The sequence below is a fragment of the Chroicocephalus ridibundus genome, chromosome 1, assembly GCF_963924245.1.
Source record: "Chroicocephalus ridibundus chromosome 1, bChrRid1.1, whole genome shotgun sequence".
Taxonomy (NCBI): domain Eukaryota; kingdom Metazoa; phylum Chordata; class Aves; order Charadriiformes; family Laridae; genus Chroicocephalus; species Chroicocephalus ridibundus.
Window position 1 is genome coordinate 73,217,881 of NC_086284.1, and position 20,973 is coordinate 73,238,853.

The 20,973-nt window shown below is 45.9% G+C and overlaps 3 protein-coding genes across 3 annotated transcripts; 2 read left to right on the forward strand and 1 right to left on the reverse strand.

Moving 5' to 3' along the window:
• Window positions 1–218: 218 nt before the first annotated feature.
• On the reverse strand, window positions 219–7,341 carry PDCL3 (phosducin like 3). The gene is made up of 6 exons (XM_063339518.1): window positions 7,214–7,341; window positions 5,661–5,790; window positions 4,880–4,970; window positions 4,059–4,202; window positions 3,004–3,212; window positions 219–636 (listed from the first exon to the last, which is right to left on the reverse strand). The coding sequence occupies exons 1-6, from the start codon at window positions 7,217–7,219 to the stop codon at window positions 494–496; spliced, it is 723 nt and encodes a 240-aa protein (XP_063195588.1). The 5' UTR covers window positions 7,220–7,341; the 3' UTR covers window positions 219–493.
• Window positions 7,342–11,914: 4,573 nt separating this feature from the next.
• LOC134517705 (histone H2A-beta, sperm-like) lies at window positions 11,915–12,334 on the forward strand. The gene has a single exon (XM_063339533.1). It carries the CDS (start codon window positions 11,915–11,917, stop codon window positions 12,332–12,334), a length of 420 nt encoding a protein of 139 aa, XP_063195603.1.
• A 2,008-nt stretch (window positions 12,335–14,342) lies between these two features.
• On the forward strand, window positions 14,343–17,433 carry LOC134511984 (histone H2A, sperm-like). The gene is made up of 2 exons (XM_063327312.1): window positions 14,343–14,531; window positions 17,008–17,433. The coding sequence occupies exons 1-2, from the start codon at window positions 14,343–14,345 to the stop codon at window positions 17,431–17,433; spliced, it is 615 nt and encodes a 204-aa protein (XP_063183382.1).
• The last annotated feature ends 3,540 nt before the right edge of the window (window positions 17,434–20,973 follow it).

The window sequence follows — 20,973 nt, forward strand, 5'->3', positions numbered from 1 at the left end:
CACCTCCCCTAGCTCTCCAGGCTGCCCAACATTTAGGCACAGTGGGCTGACAGAAGGCCCAACTAAGTGCTACAACCAATTATGTTTAAGACCAGTATTTAGATTAGATTTACACAAGTCAAGCTTGTCAAAACCAGTGCGCTTAAGGCTGCTTCATATTTCAGATTTTTTAAAGAAGTCAGCAATTTAATAAGAAAATAACAACATGAGACCTCTGCTTCTATTGATGCCTGTATTTTAAAACTTTGAGTAGGATTTACTCAGGCTTCGTAATATAAAATGTCTTTCAGGATCCTAAGTGAAGCTGCGATAAGTTTGGGTATTTTTTTTTTTTTAAAGAAACTTTTTTAGTTTCTGGAAGTTTCTAGATAGATGGCTGTCTTGAAACACTACCCTTCCAGGGCTCGGCAAGATCTTCATGAGTGTCTCCAGTGCTCTAGGTGTGAACACTGTCCGCAAGCGTACTGTATCAATCCTGATGCAGACACAGGAGTTAGTCATCCTCTGAGTCACTCTCCCCCCTGGCTGGGACACACGCCCTGATTGAGGACATGAGCTGGTCCTGGATCTGCTTCCTGGGGTTCTCCTCGAGGTCTGTCTTGATGGCGCCCGATTCTGAAATCTTCCACTCCAATTCTGTGCAGAGGAAAATGAGAGCTATGAATGTGGGGAAGTAAACTGGTCTTTCTCCAGCTCTGACTCCTTCTGACATATGCTATCTTATTTGTATCAGTACAACGGCACCTTGCAACTCCTAATTTACCTTCAGAGGTAAAAAAGCACCTCAGATCACCACCATTCCCCACTACCCTTCCCACTCTTGCTTCCCCAGCTGACTTCTCTTATCACCCTGTCGCCAGCGCCAAAAGCAGGGCTCTGCTCTATTCCTCCCCATCCTCTTCCAGCCCCAGGGTCCCAGCCCCTGCCCTGTCTCCCGCACCCGCTGTAGCCAAGTCCTCCCCTCGCAGTCACTAGCACCGGCACAGGTTTCAGATGAGGGCGCAGAGCTCTGCAGGCCACCGCTGGCATTCCCGCTCCCTTTACAACTGGGAATGTAAACGAGGCAATTGATACAGAGCAGCATCTTTAGATAAAGCAATTCTCCTGGTGAAAGGGAATGGCACGTAAGGACGGAAAACAGGTTTGCACATCTTTCGCTGGTGAAGGAATACCGCACGTGTTACAGCTGTTTCCATCATACGTCAAGTTCATCACAGGCAGAAGAGGCAGGGAATAGATTCACCGAGGGGCAAAAAATTGTAGCAATTCCATTTACACATCTGAATTGCAGGTACTTTTCAGGGATGTACTCTGTAAACGCAATTCACCCCTTTCCCACTACGCCATGTACTGATTATTAGTTCCTTCGCAAGACAGTAAGAGACTCCACCATCAGTAGCAGGCCTATTACTATATAGACCCAAATTGGATTACTTCCCAGAAGTGGTAAGAAGTCAATATAACACATTCAATTGAAACCTTTCTCCTAGTCCTGCTGGCAACCCTATCATTAGATCTAATTTCCTTCAGACATTACAGAGTAACGAATGCAACTTCACACTTTCTTTAATCTCCAGTGGAAGTCACCTAGGCTTAGGGGAGAAGGAAGAAAGAAATGAAAGAAAGTGCAGGATTTCAATGCCCAGCTTTCTGCGAGGACTGAATTAAGTTGGCTTAGTCACCTTTGGCCCACCCCCCAATCAATTATTTACGTGCTAAAAATGGGAGAAAGCTAACCGTAGATTCTGCTTCCACTTCTCACTTCAGTGCATAATTAGGCAACCTCTGTAGTCAGGGTTAGTTGTTCTCAAATCAGCAGTCCCATTGGTGAGTTTTTCCCCTTCCGACAGTTCAGGGCAGGGGAGCGTTTTCTACAGGACACACTCAAGATATCCTGTAAACTTCAGGGGTTTTGTAAAAAAAACTCTTTGCATCCTATCCCAGTATAGGCAGTGACATCATTCAGCAGCGACCCTGAAACTCTGCCTAACTGTGGTTCACTTCAGGTTAAGATGCCCTTAAAAGTCTGGCCTTGAAAGAGCTTGAAAGCATTTGGACCAATATGCCTACTCAGAAAGCTGATGAGTATCCTTTTAACAGAAGTAAAATCCACTAGGTTGCATCCAAGTTGCATTTGCTTTCCAAGAAGAGCCTTTTTCACTGCTGACCTCTGTCTTTAAGCACTGCTGCAGGATACCATCCCGATCAACCACCTCCGAACAGCAGCTTTTACTGAAGCCATAGTGCTTCGTGACACCCGCGTCACCACCCTCATCTCCTGAAGCATCTCACGCTGACGAGGCTGCACCACCCAGCCTGCCTCCAGGCTGCTGAGATGGTCAAGGAGAAGTAGGTCTAGGGAAAACTGCAGCCTCCAGGAAAGGTAATAGCCTCTCCCCACAGAACCATGAGCCCCCTGAACCACTGAGGCGGGAGCTTAACGTGCTGCCATCTTCAGGAGATGGCAAGAGGAAAAGGAAGCAGCCCGATTTCAGGGTAGCAGCCCCATTTGGGCACAGGGGTGGGCTCTCCTGAAAGGTTAATAAGGAGCGAAGCCGGCATGTCAGGAAGGTACAACAGACAAATATATGCCATCGGCTCGAAAATGAAACAAGCAGCCCTACAATGCAATAGACAAGCATCAGTTACCAAGTGCATGGACTACCAAGTAAACGGGGGAACAATCAGTCATTCAGGTGCAAGAGCTCCAAAGAATGCGCGTGGGTACTATTTACCCTTTAATATATTCAGGAAAATTTGTTTCACCTGACACAGGGTGTGAATACTTGCACACACATAAGATAAATATCTATATGTGGGCCTACTCAGTCATTCACTGCTTCTACAAGATAGCCTTAATAACATGTTGTTGAGCCATAAAGGTGCAAAAAAAAAAATAATCTGATTTTTAATACCTCCCTTCTCCTCCTAAGCCTCCCTTCTCTCATGCCCAGCAAAGCAGTTTTGCTTTTCCTTTGGAAGACTGGAGATGCAGACACTCACCGTCCCTTGTCAGGTTCATGCCACCGAACACTAAAGGCCCAATGAACTGAGCTTTGATGTCTCCCTCCAGGTAGACAAATATCGTAGGCAGGTTCTTATCAGGGTAGTTGGGAATGCAGGTGGTAGAGATAGCCTTGATGAATTTTACATCTCTGAACTTCCTTGCAAGCCCGCTCATATGTTGATTAATTAAGGCACAGAGTGGAATTCTGTGAAGAATAGCAACAGACACGCATAAGGAAAAAATAAAAGACAAATCAGACACTAACCTGCTCCAGAAGAAAGGTCAGAAACATCAGCTCGATGAGTTATGGAAAGCCAAATGTACCAGAAGCAACAACTTCTGAATACTTGTCTTGTCCAGTATTCCACCATTCAAAAGAAATCGGCATCACTAGAGGCTTTGGTGGGTGGTGGGTTTTTTGTTTTAGGCTATCAGCAATACAACATTCCCCTGTATTACACAGAGAAACTGTTTTCTGAAGATATTTAGAAATTGCGTGATCAAAGGCAAAATAGAAAGAGAATCAGCTCCTGTAAGAAAGTATGCAAGTGACACTGAACTCCCGTGAGGCAATTAGAGACAATGAATACAATCAACTATTTCTGCCCCTTTCCAGAAAATTCTAGCAACTTATCAGACCTTTTTGACAAGTTTTTCCATCATGCTGACATGACCTTGTTCATTCCATTTTTATACCTCTAGAAACCAGGTTAAAGACACACAGTCATCCTTCTGATTCACAGCCCCTCACACTTTATCCAGAATAATTTCCAAAGCTTAGATATTTCAGTGGCAGCAGCTACCTTTATGGTAGCTGTATGACACAAATCACGCTGTGCTGTATAGACGTACAAGAAATACATTTCACGATAACATTGTTTTAGAGCTATGTTCAGCAGTCCTGAGTCAACAATAATGAAATTACTAATTCAATTTATTTTTCTGTCTTAGAACTCCAGGATCAGTTCCTGATTTTCCACAATAACTACACATTTGTCTAGAGTATCTACAGCTACAGTGAAAGGTTTAAAGATTAAAAACAAATTCTTACCCTTGTTTGTAGAGGTGCAGGACTACCCATATACCTTTTCCAGCTTTCGTAACCTCTTGAACATAATCTTTTCCCGAAATCTCCAAGACTTCCCCAAATTTATTCTTCATTTGAGCTGCTTTCATTTCTGCTAACCTTTGCTGCCTGAATAGCAAGCAACGAGAAAAAGAATTTGAGAACAGAGGCATTTTTGACAGAACAGTGCTAAAAGGAGCTGGTTGAAACCTAGACTTCACAGGCACATTATAAACTTCTTCAAAGCCCAGAGCAACAAAAGTAAGTTGACATTGTCAACAGATGCTCTTCTATTTGCATCACAAGTTAAAACCAGCAACATGCGAGAAGTACAACTATGTTTCATGAATTATGGGGTTTTTTCCTTCATTTCTGCCCTCAGCAGACATTTCTTCTGCAGATAGTACACTACCAAACTAAATGGCTAAAAACACGAGAGATGGTAGAGAGAAAGAGGTAATGGAAAACCAACACTGTAATTATGTAAATCTGCAGCACCCTAATCTCATTCATACAAAAACTGAGAAATCTTGGAAGGGATTTTCAAAGCTCTCAGAACCCCCAGCCATGCACTCAGCAGGTGCACATTATCTCTGTAAAACCGGGCTGTAGATAAAGGACACTGAATTTAAACCCAGTTATCCTATTAAAGACACTCAGAAGCTCTACAAGAGACCTGAATCACAACCCATTTTTTCTGTCATCAGGCCTAACAACATCCTTCCTCTTGTCAACAGTTTCTAACAGCACATAAAAGAAAAAACCTCCAATTTCCATTAAAGCCAGGTTCCGCATGCTGCTCTGACCTGTACATTTCAATAGCTTTCTCATCTTCCTCATTAAATTCATCTTCGTTCTCTTCTAGCTCTTCCAGAGTCATGTCCTCATAAGTTTTCACTAGAATGGAAGAAACATCAAATCAGCAAAAACCTCGTTCCGGGATTAAAACTCATCAGCTTTTATCAGTCCAACAGAATTTATTTACCTTAAGGGCAGATTACCTATGGGAAATATGGCTTTTTTGAAGCATTATTGTTACTGGATTTTTAGAAAATATTATGCGCTTTAGACATACAGATGGAAAAACGATGTAAAGTGGTCTGAGCTGAAGGCTGCCTAGATTAGCACACGAGTATCTGCACTAGCTTCCAAGTTTGGTGGCTGCAGCAAAGACATACCGAACACACACAGAGCAGGGATGCCTGGACAATGGAGAAAGGAGGAAGCATACAACAGGTAACATCACGCAATGCTTTTACTTGCACATTCACATGGCAGACTCCCTTTGCGCTATTTTATTTCAGTTTTCAAACATTTACTTCTATAAAAATACGGAGCTGACATCAAGAACAAAGCTTTCCTGTGCTGGAAGAATCCACACGTTCAGGAACGTATTTGTTTGCTTCTGTTAACAGATGATCACCCTATACAAGCAGGGGCTTTGGTATCCCTTACAGACTTGGAAAAGGGCACACTGATTTACAGGCATACAAACATTACTGCTGGCCATTTCTGTGTACATGCTTCCCCAAGGAGGTATTCCACGACTCGTCCTGGTGCTGCTGCCTGAGTTGGCTGGTCACTCACCAAGAGACTTCTGAAGGATGGCAAACTGCTCCTCTTCCTTTGCACGTTCCAGTTCCTCCAGGTTTTCCTTTGGAGGAAGGATCCCTTTCTTGCGAAGGATGTCATTCCACTCCGTGTCTTTATTTGGGTCCTAGAACAGAATAAGAAATGCATGACATGCATTCAAGGTGAACTTTACCACTTCCAGAACTTAACGCAGGCAAGTTTTTTCAAGAGACATAGCACCTTGCTCAACTGGTAACTGTCTGGATGGTGCAAGAAAGTCACAGCGTGCATCCTCCTGATGCGGAAGCTTCTCTGCAGCCCCAGACAAGTACCCTGAACAGTGATTTTATTCCATCCCACCCACAGCACATACAGGAGGTCTTGGTAGGGTACAGAAGTTTGAAGCGTTGCAACCATCACTGCAGCTCTCACAAGGTGAAAGGGGAGGAAATCAGCTGGGTGACGGGGAAGCATGCTGGACACAGTGCTCACAGAGCCTCAGAAGAACAACAGGCCACCAAATCAGCGGACACCACATTGGGACACGCTGATGAGACGACGTGCAGGCACCAGCCTTGCAGACCCAACTCTGGATATATGGGAAGTCTCCTTGGTAGACTCAAGTCAGCGTGACTACACAAGCGCTTAGAGAGAAGCGGGCACTGTCTCTGCCAGACCAGCCCATTGCTAGGGAATCGGATATAAATCTGTGCCTGGACTGTTTCTGAAAGTTAAAGAGACTTGACCGTTAAATAGTTGCAACAATCCTGCAAAACAAGGCAAAGAGGCACCCCTGGATTGTTGAACAGTTCAGTAGAAGTTTTTCCAAGTTTGATAGCTATTTTATTTTTTTAAAATACATGACAATTCAGTGATAAGCACCCGACAGGCTTATTTTGGCTCCCTACTGTCTTGATCTAAGTTCAGTTTGAGAACTGAATACACCCCCTACTGCTTTGCTATGGCTTATATCAATATAGCTTACGCTAGCTCTGTTCTTCTGTCTTCTCTAGACCAAAACACAGGACTTATGGACTACCGGGGGGAGGGGGGGGGAAATAAAAAAAGAAAATAAATACAGAAAACAAAGTAGCAGAGCAAATAGCACACCAGATTACTGTTTTGGTTTTTTTTTGGTCTCTGGCTGTGGTCATTTTTGCCTCGACACTGTACTTCACAGCATCTACCGTCGTTTACCAACATACTGATGAAGTGACAAAAACACCCACCCGCCCATCTGCTTACTACAGTACCGAAATAAATATCGTACTTGGGGAAAAAAAAAAAAAAAAAAGAAAAATCCCCAAAACAACAAATCCACCACAAAACCAAGCCATGGAGCTTCACGACGAGACCGCCACACGACAGACACCTCCGCCCCCAGAAAAGGGGATGAAACCCCCGCCGCCCCGTCCCGGCCGCTCCGGCGCTAAGGGCGGCCCACGCCATGGTGCCCGCCCGCCCCGGCGGCTGTGACCCGGCACGGCGCCCGGCCCCGGCACGGCTTCCCCCGCAGTAGCGGCCGGGTGCGCTGGGCTTCCCCCCCCCCCCCGCCCCCGGCTGCTCACCTGCATCCTGCCGGTAGGGCCGGGGCTGAGGCCGGGGCCGCGGCCCGGTCAGCAGCAGCGGCGGCGGCGGGGCTGGGCAGGGCCGGTCCCGGCGTGCGCGGCGCGGCCGGAGGAGGCGGCGCTCCCCGGCGGGGCGGGCGCAGGGCCGCTGCTGCTTCCCGTACCGCCTAATAAGGCCGGGCCAGGCAGAGCGGGCCCCGGGGAAGGTGTCTCGGTTGAGAGCAGCGGAGCCGGGAGGGGGAATCCCGCCTCGATCCCCGGGCAGGGAGCCCCGGCGAGCAGCGGGATTTAGAGACTCTTCCCCGCCTGTCCGGCCTCCCCCGGCCGGCGGCCTCGCTGCTCGCCGGCCCCCTTCTGTGGGGGTGCCTCATGGAGCAGCCCGGGGCTGTCGGAGACCAACCAGTCCCTCCGGTAGCCGTGGTGGGCAGCCGCTCGCCCCCAGGCTGCAAGCCGCCCTCCCTGCGTGCCAGCCGGGAGGGCGTTCATGCAAAGGTGGCTCATACAAGTCATGAGTCTGTACGGCCTCAGCGGGGCTCTGTGTGAGCTGCCACCCTGCCCAAAGCCCGTCTCTGCAGGGGTTTAACCCGAGTACCATTCCTGGGGAGAAGAGCCCGTACCTTCTCCCTGTACCCCTCAAACCAACATCAGCTCGGAAGCGATGCGGGATGTAAGCCATGGAGGGCAGAGGAATTCCTGCCCGGCTTCCAGGTGGCACAGCCTCCCAGCCGGCACAACCTGAGAAACCCTTCGTCATCCCCAGGCTGTGCCCTCGCCATCGGAGCTCAGCCAGGTTTGCAGCGCGGCTCTCCCCCTGCCTTGGCCCTTCTGTCATCATTCCAGCAGCACCGCCAGGGCTACAAAATCATGTCGTCTAAAAGTATCCTGCAAAACACACCCTGGAATAAGCGGAGAGCAAAACATGGTGGGGGGTTTGGAACTAGATGATCTTTAAGGTCCCTTCCAACCTAAACCATTCTGTGATTCTACGATATCAGGTCGAAAAACATGTAACGTATTCTGAAACTATTGTTTCAGAAGTTAAAAAGAAACAGTGAGCTACTTCCTAGCACCTTTCAGCGCTCCTTTCCCACCTGTGAAGCAAATAGGCAGGAAGAGAAAGCGCATCTTCTGTGGGCCAGCCCTGCTAAAACGAATCCACGGGCACCCTTGCAGTGTGGTGGCAGGGCTGTGAGCCCCTCTCCTCCTGCCCAGCTCCAGGTGGCTTGTCCTTGCTGGGTGGTGTGGCCCTGTAGGGCGCGCAGGGCGAGCAGCGTGGCCGTGAGACGTGGGATGCCAACCAGGCAGTGCGCTGAGCTGGGCATGGCCTCAGCTCCTCTCGCTCGCCAGCCAGCGTCCTGGAGCTACCGTAAACCTGAACACACAAACCAAACTGGGCACTGTCATAGAAAGACTCCCAGTGAATTGTCAGGCATAGGGAACACTTCCCTAGGAGCTTCCAAATACTGTTATTGAGTTTTGGGGCTCTCCTCTGCCTTAGTTTTAAACTGTAACTCTTTCCTTTCCACTTCATTGAGCCTCTTTTCATCTGTTTGTATTTCATACCCTGTTCTATTTCTTCGTTGGCTTCTCTCCTCATTTTTCTTTCCCTGTTCTGTTAAAAAAATAAAATAAAATAAAATAAAATAAAATAAAATAAAATAAAATAAAATAATAATCAGAACTATATTATCTATTCTTATTAGACGTAATTATCAATACTTCAAATATTGTTAGATTGGGTCATAGCCAATTCACATTACAAGAAATTTGTGTCTAGATAGTTACTTCTGTTTTGGTTTGCAGTCTGTATTAAAGCATCACTCAGCAAAGGCTGTGGAATGGATCGAGGGTGGTGACCCCAATCCATTTGGGATCATCACCCCGCTCCCTAAAAATGATGCCCTTTTGAAGAATCGGGCAGAGCTTGTGCTTTCTTCTGACAGACAGGCAGCAGAGGAGAAGGGGGAAGTGGCCCACTCCCCCCTCCCCCTCTTCTTATGCCCTAGCCCAACGGTAAGAAAGGGGGAGCCCAGCTCTGAGTCCCCAGAAAAACACCCCTACACAACCTGCCAGCAGAGCAGGCTTTAAGGGTGCGTTTGTTCTGGGCATGCAGGGAAATGACTGCGTCTCTGCTCCGCCGAGGGTCTGAAACGGAAATTCAGAAGCCCCGTTATAATGTGTTATAACATCATGGACATCCCCTTAACACCTATGTATCCCTGAGTATGCTGGGCGCTTAGCCTGTGCTACGTCTGGTTGACTGAAGGGAAGGCACAGCCACCTTTTCTGCCTCGGAATTAAAAGAAATGGATAGCTGTGCTTCGAGAGGACGTCAGTACTTATGGTGAGTTTTTGGACATGCAGAGGGTACCCCATACCTGTCTCCCAGGGCTGTGAGGTGGAGGAAGACTCAGCCTCACCCAGCTTGGACTAAATGCTCCTCTTTGTGGGTAAAGTAGCTGTATCAGTGATAGATGGAGCCACAAATGTAGGTGATGCGAGAACATTAACTCAGAAAGTAAAGGGTTATGGAATCTTCCATCAGGGCAGCATGTGAGCTGAAGATTTTGGGATCACAATTTCAGAGTCTTTTTCAGGTGCTCCAAAGTCTTTTGGCTCTGACCCCAGTTAGTACCCGGCATGGAAAACCGAAGGTGTAGCTGTCGGTGCCAGTTTTCCTGTACTAATGTTTCGTTAGAGCCTGGGCTTTCATGAGGGCCTGCTGGTTTAATAGTCATCTTCCTTGGCTGAAATGCCATTTGCACCCATGGCTCTTGTATGTTGCTGGTTGGAACCTGTTTTGAACACCAGAAAAGACAGAAAGAGCATGGTCAGAGAGCGTGCGCTCATTTTTTAAAAGGTGTTCAAAAATATTCATTTGCATGAAGCGAGATTTTTGCCCAGGTGAACTGAGAGGAACTAGCCAAGAACCCTTGGCACTAGAAGCCCTCTGTTCCCACAGTAAGCCCTGAGCCCCAGCTAGGGCAGAGAGTCACCAGAATAGGTGGCAGAAGCCCAGATCTTAGGAGCAGCCCCATCACATCACTTGGTGAGGCTTGGTCACATTGCGAACGAAACATAACTCTCTCTGCCCAAGACACATATAAAGCAATACACAGCTTCCCCCCTCCCACCCAACTAAAAATACACTGTATTTATAAAGCATGTTTCCCCTGTGTACTTTTTTTAATCAAGCTTCAGCAGGAAAGAGAGGACTGTTTTTACAGACGGTTTATGGTCAGAAATACTCCAGCCAGAGCGGGAGAGAGCTGGCAGTGCCACAGCGAGACTGAAATATAGCTGTGGCTCAGCTCTTGGAGACAGCCTGGCTTCCAGCCCCTGGAGAATTTGCTTCTAGGCATCTATAACGTATTTCTTCCTCTTCCCCCAAATCAGGGGTTAGAAGGAAGATGAACCACATGTGAGAATGACTCATTAACTGTCCAGGTGATTCACTGATGAGGAAAAAAAGTTGCTAATAAAAAGGTTCTGCCCCAGGAGCAGGGGGAAGGGTGTTGTGTGGCTTCTTTGCCTTTGAGTGCATGCTGTAGTAAAGCACAGACTAGGCTAAAAAAAAAAAATTTTTGAAGGTAATGGGATACATTTTTCATTTATAATACATAGTGAAAGATTTGGGGTTATTGTGGGCTTTAATTTATCTGAGTAATCAGAGTGTGAAAATTATTGTCTGATAACAGGGATAAGGAGTTATGGCTTGGTTTGCTTAGTTTTTATTATGTGCTGGATTTTTTTCATTTCTCCCTCCCAAATCTTATTCTGATTTTTCTTAAATATTTAAATTTCTCTATTAAAAGCTATACAAAAAAAAGCCAGATGTTAATCTAGTGATGGATGTTCCTGTATATTGCGAACAGCTGTGCTGGAAGTTAACTGTGCTACCTACATGCAGATTAGAAATGTTATTTAAATTTGTATTTTTGCCACTCTAATTGTAAAAGTACTCTAACTGGACTAGATTTCCTTAGTCTTGAGTAAATAGATGGTAATTTCTATTCTTCATTCTGCATTGTGCTGTCCAAGTTCTTCCTTTTCCTGGTGCAGAACACCTCCAGTGTTCTTATAGCAGCCAGAGAATATCCCGGGGGGAATTAACTTAGAACTCTGTATGAAAACCCCTTGGAGTATTTTGGGCACAAGATGCTGTGGGCTGCAGGAATTTTTCAATTGTTAGATTTAAAATGAAAGAAAGAACTAACTTGATAATGGAAGAAGTTAGAATACAGATTCCTCTTGAAAGAAGTGGCAGGCTTGGACCCAAATTAGCTTTAAGGCCATAGTTATGGTGTTTAAGAAAATCTTACTGAAGACGACACACTGTGCCTCAATCCCAAATACATTCCAAGCAGCAGGGAGAAGCCTCTCTTCTTTTGAGCCCTTCTTATCGACTTCAGTAAGCCTTTCTTGACAGGTTGTCAGACCACCCTGGTTTTACAAGACCTCACTCCTAAAAGGTAGGCTGTAAAAGGGTAGTAGTAGCTAAAATCTTAGCTCCGCGCTTAACAAACTGTGCTGTGTGGTGCTCTCTTTCCTCAAGAAAAGAACAACCTTTCTTCTTGATGTGGAAGAGCAGAAAGCGTAACTCGCCTTTCTGTCATCTCCTCTTGCTATCGGTTAGCTGTAGCCCAAGCACCCAGGTAATTTGAAGATCTCCAACCCTTTGTGTCTCCTTGCCTTCTCAGAATGTCTGGACATGGAAAGAAACACCCAGTGGCTGGCAAACCTGGAACTGCACTGAAGAAAACCAAATCAGCCAGGGCTGGTCTGCAGTTCCCTGTGGGTCGTGTCCACAGGCTCCTTAGAATGGGGAACTACGCTGACAGGATCAGCCCTGGTGCCGCCATCTACCTGGCTGCGGTGCTGGAGTACCTGAGTGCGGAGATGCTGGAGCTGGCGGGGAACGCTGCACAGGAAAACAAGAAAACCAGGATCCTGCCCAGGCACATCCAGCTGGCTGTGAGAAATGATGATGAGCTGAACAAGCTCTTCTCCTGTGTGACCATTGCTCAAGGAGGGGTGTTACCAAATATCCTTTCCCATCTCCTTCCCAAGAAAACCGTCAGAGATGCTGCTCCTTCTCAGCAACAACATGGTAGCCAGTGAAACTTGCTTTTCCTGGTCTGGTCTGTGCACTTATGGATGACAGTGGGACTCACTAGCACTAATTTGTATGGTTTTGCTTCTTTGTATTTTTCCTATCAATTTTAATGCGTTTTTAAGGCTTGTAATAAAGTTTCTAGAATGCAACACTTCTCCTTTCTTTTCTCATCTCCCCTTCCAGAGATGGAGGAACACAGAAAATTTCCAAAAAAAAAAAAAAAAAAAACAAAAAAAAAAAAAAAAAAAAAAACAAAACAAAACCAAAAAAACCCCCCAGAGAGTCATAGAATGGTTCTATCGGTTGGAAGGGACCTTAAAGATCATCTAGTTCCACCCCCCTGCAGCTGAGGAGGGTTGGGGCACCTCCCACCAGACCAGGCTGCTCAAAGCCCCATCCAGCCTGGCCTTGAACACTTCCAGGGATGGGGCATCTACAACTTCTCTGGGCAACCTGTTCCAGTGTCTCACCACCCTCACAGGAAAGAATTTCTTCCTAATATCACAGAATGTGTTGGGTCAGAAGGAACCTTTAAAGGACATCTAGTCCAACACCCCTGCAGTAAGCAGGGACATCTTTAACTAGATATCTAATTTAAATTTCTAAATAATCATTAATAATAAATATATAGTAATTACTAAGAAATAAAAATCTATAATAATAAATAGTATCTAATCTAAATTTCCCCTCTTTCAGTTTAAAACCATTACCCATTGTCCTATTACTCCCACTCCCTGATAAAGAGTCCCTCCCCATCTTTCCTGTAGGCCCCCTTTAGGTCTAGCATATCACCCAAATAAATTAAAAAAAAAAAATAAAAAAATCAAGGGCATGTTTGCTTTTGAAAGCATGTTACAGGTTACTGTTGTGGAGCAGGTAGAGGAGTAAAGACACATACTGCCGTTCACGTTTATGTGAACTTTTCCTCTGGCACAGATTTATAGTGCAATTAGTTCAGGTTGCTTAACTCTGCTTTAAAGTCTTACTGCTCATAAAGCTGTAGTGAACAACTTCCTCTCTTTAGACTGCTCCGACATGACGCTAAACCTCTGTCCCCTCTATCTTGTCATAACAACCATAGATATAGTTAGCTTAAAACCTGGTGCAATATTTGTGCTGTTGGTAGAGGTGACTACCTTGCTTCTGCCTATCAGTGCAGAAAAACAAAAGTCTGCAGAGCCAAACAGGCCCCCAGGCCTTTGCTGACCAGGTCATTGAAAGTCATGCCCAGGGTTTTTCTGTTCATAGTGGGTGCTGAGGTTTGCTGCTGAGCTGGAAACCAGGGATCTGCTGCGGCTGCATTAGGCTCAGTCTGCCCCCAAGGTGGTATCTCGTGTATTTCATAGCATCACACCAAGATAAGAGCTGGTTAGGACCAGCTTCCTAAACTGCAGCTGGACCATGAACATCTATTTGAATAAGATGTGCCTGTCCTGTTGAGTTTGAGCTAGCTCCTTTGTCCCCTCAAGGCACGAGGGTTTCAGGGCCTGCCGGCCAGACGTCAGAGCTGTAATGCAGCTGAGTTAATGACTTGCACCAAGCTGTGCTTACACAGAAATGGGAAGAGAAGATACCTGATGGAGCGGACGCTGTGATTTCAGGGTGGTGGGCAGCTGGAACAGTCATCGTACGCTGCTTGGTTTTCAAGAGCAATTTGATGAGGTCTTGGCAGGCCTGCAATTAACCCAGCGAAGTGAGAAAAAGTGGAGGATGCTGAAGCAATGAGAAGTTAAAATGTCTGAGAGTAGATCTTAAGCTTTGTGCATATAGCAAAGACGTGCTATATGTAACTAGCCTTGTGCTGAGTATTTACATCTATAAATGGGAAAAAAAAAGCTTTAAAGGAGGTGCATGAGAAATGAACACATGAAACTCCAATTATTTCCTCCATTCGATCATGGCAAGGGAAAGCAGGCTTGTGAATGATTATTTCTTTTGACCAAGCAAAAACCTACAGGTTCACAGTAATGGTAGAAGACTCAAGCAAGGTACTAATTCAGTGCAGTTTTAAGCATGGCGCTTACAGCACCCATTGCTAATCTGGAGAACTGCGTGTCGGTCATCATGCCGCTCCTGGATGCCAGCTGCTCCCGTGAGCCTGCTCTGCACCACACCAAACAGACCCTACAAGGCATGGCCAGTGCTCAAGGAGCATCTAGACATGCCTTCACCTGCCATTTTCTGTATGATAAAAGACGCCAGGTGAGCTGTGTGGCCTTACCTCTACTTACACCCAAAGACAGAGTTGATGTTGAAGTACTGGTCCAACTCAAAAGTCAACTATTTAAGTATTTCTTTGATCAAGAACAATCTTGTTTGCTTTCCTCTAGCCAATAGTTTGACTCTGGGACTGTTTAGTTTGAGGAAGAGGAGGCTGAGGGGAGACCTCATCGCTCTCTACAACTACTTGAAAGGCCATTGTAGAGAGGTTGGTGCTGGTCTCTTCTCACAGGTAATTAGTGATAGAACAAGAGGGAATGGCTTCAAGCTGCAACAGGGTAGGTCTAGGCTGGACACTAGGAAAAAATTCTTCACAGAAAGAGTGGTCAGACACTGGAATAGGCTGCCCAGGGAGGTGGTGGAGTCACCATCCCTGGATGTGTTTAAGACTCATTTAGATGTGGTGTTAAGGGATATGGGATATGTAAGGGAGAACTTTGTAGAGTGGAGATGATGGTTGGACTCAATGATCCCAAGGGTCTTTTCCAACCTAAATGATTCTATGACTCATTTGTAAACTAACCAGACAGCCTAGTGATCTGAAAACTCACCCCTCTGGCTTCACAGTAACACAGGGCAGGTGTCTCCTAACCCAGCTGCTTGGCAAGTTTCTGTTGGGCCAGGACTCAACTTTCCAGCACTCATGTATTGAAGAAAAAAAAAAAAAAATTCAGCTGTCACCACACCCTTGACCCTAGGAAGGACACATTATGCCTTGCAACACAGCTATGCATGACTTTGGAGTCAAATGGACTGTGTGAGAGATAAGGATGAGTCCTAGAAGAAAAAGAACCCACTGCCAGAGTTCCTGAGCTTCCCAAGGCTCTGCAGCGTGGTCACAAAACATCCCTTGCGGTGCGCTGGCACCACGAAGGACAGTGGTACAGGTCCCTGGGTTGAATTCTTGATGCCTGCAGCAAGGTGAGGTGTGCCCCCTTCCAGCTGTAATAAATGAACTGCCAATCAGAGATACTGCAGTTCTCTGAGGTAGTAAATATTAGGCTTGTTTTCAGAGATCAGCTAACAAGGTACTAAGCAGCTCTACAAGGAGTGGTAACAAATTCTCATGCTCTCAGGGACTGCACTGAATTGCTGTTGTGTTGAGACCTTGATTGTTTTTTATTTTGTGTGGCTGACTCATTGCTCACCCAGGTGGCATTAGATTGTGCAAGAGCTGGTAATGAGATGGCTACCACTGGGAAGTTTAAAAGGGAGCAGCTCTTACCAGAAGTTGTGGTTTGGGGGATTTGGGTGGTGGTGGTTGTCTTGTTGGAGAAGGAGGCTAAGGCAGTAGCCTTTTCAGGTGAGGGTTTGTGCTTAAGAAATGACAGTATGCTTTCTTTGTGCTAGATAAGCTCCTAAGTGAAATAATGGTTTTGTAAGTTCTGTGTTTGGTGTCAGGCTAATTAAGGGAGCTTTTAATTTTTTTTAGGATATTTACTTGTGTAGGCATCTTTAAAAGCTTATCTTGCTAATGCCCACAAAAATCTCCTAAAATAACTTTTTATTGTATTTTTAAGCACTTTAATTTGATGCTTGATTTAGTTCTTCCCTGCATCTGGGTAGAGCTTCTAATTACCTAAAAGCAACTAATGTTTAAAACTTAAAAACAATTCTATATACAAGGGCAGAATTTTCTTGTGTTTATTTTCCAGTTGCTTCATGTTATGCATTGAAGAGCAATGGGTACTATTCAGTACCAGAGCCTATATGTCAGTAATAAGTGATGGGGCTTGTTAGAATGGATGCGCTACCGTACAAGAAGATGGTACTTGTCCATTTGTAGTAGCCTGATGCACAGTGTGCTGAGCAGAGGAATTTCAGTGTCTGGTTTAAAGCAAGGCTTCTCTTCCCATAATTATCGTTCCTGATTGTGGCCTGTTATCTTGCAGCCATAGGTCCCCTCACATCTGGAAGACAAGATCCACTTGAAGTGGTTTCCAGTAGATGAAGTTCTCTTCTGTTGTTCTTACTTCAGATAAAGATATGAAGTTCTAGCTTTGGCTCTCACAAGGTCACTGCAGAAACTGCTTAGGTTCTTACTGGGGTAAGTTCAATGAAGCTTCCCTGCAGGGTTTCTGAGCACTTGTCACTATCTTGAAGCCTAGTTTGCTTAACCTTTCTCCTTAACAGCAGTCCTCCTTTGATACTGGGTCGAAAGACTTTGCTCCTAAGTTCTACCTTACTCTCTTGAAAAGTTTTGGAAATGTAGCCAATGGCTGACCTGTAGGTGCCTCTTGGCTGGAAACTTGTCAGACTCTCCTAGAGCAGCAGCCTGACCCATCCTCTCTTTCAAACGAAAGTAAGCAAACTTTCTGAGAGAGGAAAACTGACTTCTAAGGGCATGAGAAAGGCAGTGAAATGAGGACAAAGAAGGGACTTAAATGCTCATTTTCTCTGTCTGTTTGGTTTGGTGGTTTTGGTTTTTTTCTTTTAATTCTTTCTCTTTTTATACTAGATTGATGTTAGAATGTCTGAACATGGGAAGAAAACCACAAAGCTCCTCCTTGTGCCAAAGAGAACCAAATCAGCCAGGGCTGGTCTGCAGTTCCCTGTGGGTCGTGTCCACAGGCTCCTTAGAATGGGGAACTACGCTGACAGGATCAGCCCTGGTGCCGCCATCTACCTGGCTGCGGTGCTGGAGTACCTGAGTGCGGAGATCCTGGAGCTGGCGGGGAACGCTGCACAGGAAAACAAGAAAACCAGGATCCTGCCCAGGCACATCCAGCTGGCTGTGAGAAATGATGATGAGCTGAACAAGCTGCTCTTCTGCGTGACCATTGCTCAAGGAGGGGTGTTACCTAATGTTCTTCCCGAACTTTCTCCTAAGAAGACCACCTCGCTTAAACCGCCCCACAAAAATGTCCAGTTGCAGGAGTTCTAGCTGACCACAGCGCTCCTGACCTTGTGGTGTTAACACTGGCTTTCTCCACAGCTCAGCATTTTTCATGCTGGTTGGCATTTTTAGTCTAAGTCTGTGTACCTTTGCGCATGTCTGATGAGCTGCTAAAGACAGGGTTGCTAGTTAGGTTTCCCGAGCTATGTCCTTCAAAAGAAAAAAAGTCAACAGACTACTTCTATGAATAAATAAGCGTGCAAAGGACTCGTCCATCTTATTCCCTTCTATAAAATATTTGATGCACCAAACAGCAGATTTTCTTTGGCAGTGCAGTTACCTAAGGAAACCTGGTCTATGGTCTTTAAAGCTTGTGTCTCCAAGTGTGTGGCTGGAATCTCCTTATTCGGTATGTGTAGAAGTCTGCTTCATCTCACCACTTCAGACCTCATCATGGGCACAGTTAACTATTCAGGGTAAGTGGATGCATCTGAGAAACTTAAGCTGCACTGCCTTATAATGATGGTAAAGCTGATGATTTATCTTCTCTAATGCTTGGATACAGCGGTAGGGCTGTGCTGTAACTTCAGAGTGTCACTCCACACACCTTGGTCCAAAGATGATGTTGGAATTGTCCTCTGAGTTTCTGCATTGATGGAGTGCAATCCAAGGACTCTTCTAAAGATGGTATATAAAACTTGCCAGTGCTGAGCCTTAAAGATCTTCTAGAAACTCTTCTTAAAAATTAATGCAAATATAACTTCTACCTCTCTGGTAGAACCTTTTTAGCTGCTCTGAGGCTTTTTCCATAAGGATCCAGATCAAGGAGACCTGTGCATTAAAAGGCAATCCAAGGCCTTCCCCAAGACCTTTCAAAACTCTTTATCTTCCACCTATGCAGCTTGAGAGGCTACCTAAGCATTGCTAGTGTTGCAATCCAGCGTGCAAATCTATGGTGGACGCACGCTAGTATTAATTGCTTGCTGTGCTGCAAAAGATCTTGTTTAACAGCTTCACCAGCAGGATGCCACTCAAATTTAAGAGCTTTATAAGTACATTATTAGGTGTTCAAATTATTCTATTCATAACACAAAACAAGAAGGCCCTAGTGTCCACCAGCTTCAGATCTATTAATCCAGCCAGATAAAAAGCCTATTTAGAGAACTGCCTCAAGACTGAACCCACCAGCCTAAGGTGTGGGAGCCTCTGTTTCCCATATCTGCCCTGCAGTAATCTGTATTATGTACATAGTAACCTGTACTCTCTTGTGTAACTCGAATATCTCCCTGGTTGTTTTTTGGCCTTGTGAGAATTTGGCCTTTTTGAAGAATGGGCTGCAGAGAGTTCACCCCTTTGTATAGGCAGGCTAGAAAATGTAAACAAAGGGCAAGAAGTCAGGGAATAAGGTAGGACTGCAGCCAGAGGACCTCTTGTATGTGAAGCCTCTAGCATGTGTGTAAACTGAAAATACCCACCAGGGGCCTTGCTATGAGAATGCGAAGAGAGGAGAGTGTTGGTATTGGGTCAGTCCCAATGTAGCTGGATTCTATAGGCACTGAAGATGTCATTTATAGTGTAGATAGTAGACAAACGTTGTTTTAAGGGCAGCCATTGCTATCTGTGTAAACATGGCAACTTTTGGCTAGAGATCTAGAGGGTGAAACAGTGCTGACCTGCACCATAAACCAAACTCTCCAAGCTGCTGGCTGGGAAAGCAAGAGCAGCTCCTTGGGGGGCTGCTGCATGTTTTTCTACAGCAGCTTCAATCAACGCTGACTGTACGAGCTGTGTCTGAATAAAAACAGTCCCCTGTTTCCTGTCAGGCTGATGGTTACGTTTCACACTGTGTTGGCTCAGAGGCTTGCTCCTGCCTGTCCCAGCCAGCTGCCCACAGCACGGGTGCCCTGCAGCAGCATGGGCTTGTGCAGCCCCTGCTGTGCTGCACCGTTTTGCTGGGCCAACACAGCTGCTTACGGCACCTGCTGCAAGCCAGGCTGCTGCTGGGATCATATTTTTTTTTTTCTTTCCTCTTTAAAAAGCAAAACTCACATCAAACTACTTGTGTGTGCCTTTTTCACAGTGGTGCTGGCACAACTCAAGGGTTTGTATGGGGGCAGCAAGAAGAGACCGTGGGTGGGATGATGGCTGGAGCTGCTGAGGCAGAGATTGTCTCCAGTGTCCCCATGGTGTGGGCTGTGACTGTGAAGCCCCATGGGAATTTCAAAGGTCTGTGCCTGGAGCGAAGCTGTATCACACCAGGTACATGAGTTGAGATGACCCATGGAAGAGGAGGTTTCAGCAAACCCCTACGCCTATAGGAAAAATTACCCAAAAAAAAGGGGGAAAATGAATGGAGACCTTTCCCCAAGTCTCAGCTTTTCTGCAGAGGAAGCAAAGCTTGATGCTGGCTTGTGTAAGGAATTGCCACCTTTCTTGAGGAGGTGTATGGCCTGTGCTCGCACAAGCTGGCCAAGAGGTGCTGCTGCCGCCCAGGGTATGGGACTCAGCCTGAGACCCAGTCAGAGGGAAAGTAGCCATCAGGGTGGTGCTTGTTGGTCTCTCTGTCTTCGATGACAAATAACTGATTTAATACATCTTATATGGAAGTCATCTAGCTTTACCAGGAAGCTTACGTAGGTTTAAGCATGACTGCAGGGTAGCTGGCAAGCTCAAGGCATCCCGTTGCTCCAGAAGCAGCAAACTTGGGAAGATGTGGTCTGTCACAGCTGAGTGCCCCATAGGTGCCCTGGGGTCTGCAGCTCACGCCTGCTAAACTGCAAGGAGGGGAGAGGCATCACCTTTGGCAGCGGCTCACCCTCGTTTTCTTGGCAAAACTCAACAGATGAGAACAAACTGGAGGAATACTGGAACAGGGTGGGGGCACGGGGCACTGACAGGGAGAGCCACCTGGAAAGAGCATCCCCAGAGTACACGTGAGTCCCAGCACCTATCGTACAGCTCTGCTCTGTCTCTTGTAATTAGAGCTGACCTATAGACATACTGCTTCCCGAAACACGCCTTGCTGTTGCTCTCCTGGCCTCTGTGCCCACTACTACAGCTTTTCTGTTGCGTTTCTAAATGTAGAACCACCAGTGCATTCATTTCTGCTTTTTTGTGAATTCTCAAGACAATTGAAAAGACAATGCCCAACTATATTAATATAGGGGAACTCATTAATTCTCCCAATTCTGTTTCTCTCCTGCAGCTGTGAAGCATCTTTTGTCTTTCTTTTGAAGATACACACACTTACAATATTATGCGTGCTTCAATGGGGTACTTTCAATCTTTTAATAAAAAAATCCATTGTTGGTTTAAATACATAATAAAACATATATTCAGTCTTCTTGTGCATCCTCAGCCCTGTTCATTACCGGGTCGTGCATTACTCTACCCCAAATAAATACCCTGATAATATATGAAGCACGAGATTTGTGAAGGCTGTCCTAGCAGCTGGGTCAGACTCTGCTCCTGTTTCCACCACTGCTGCCGGCTCCACTTCTTTCCCAGTCTCTCTTCCTCAGCTCACCTTGCTGTCACAACTTATGTGCTTCCTTGACTTCAGGGGGCAAATTGCTTATTAACTAGCTA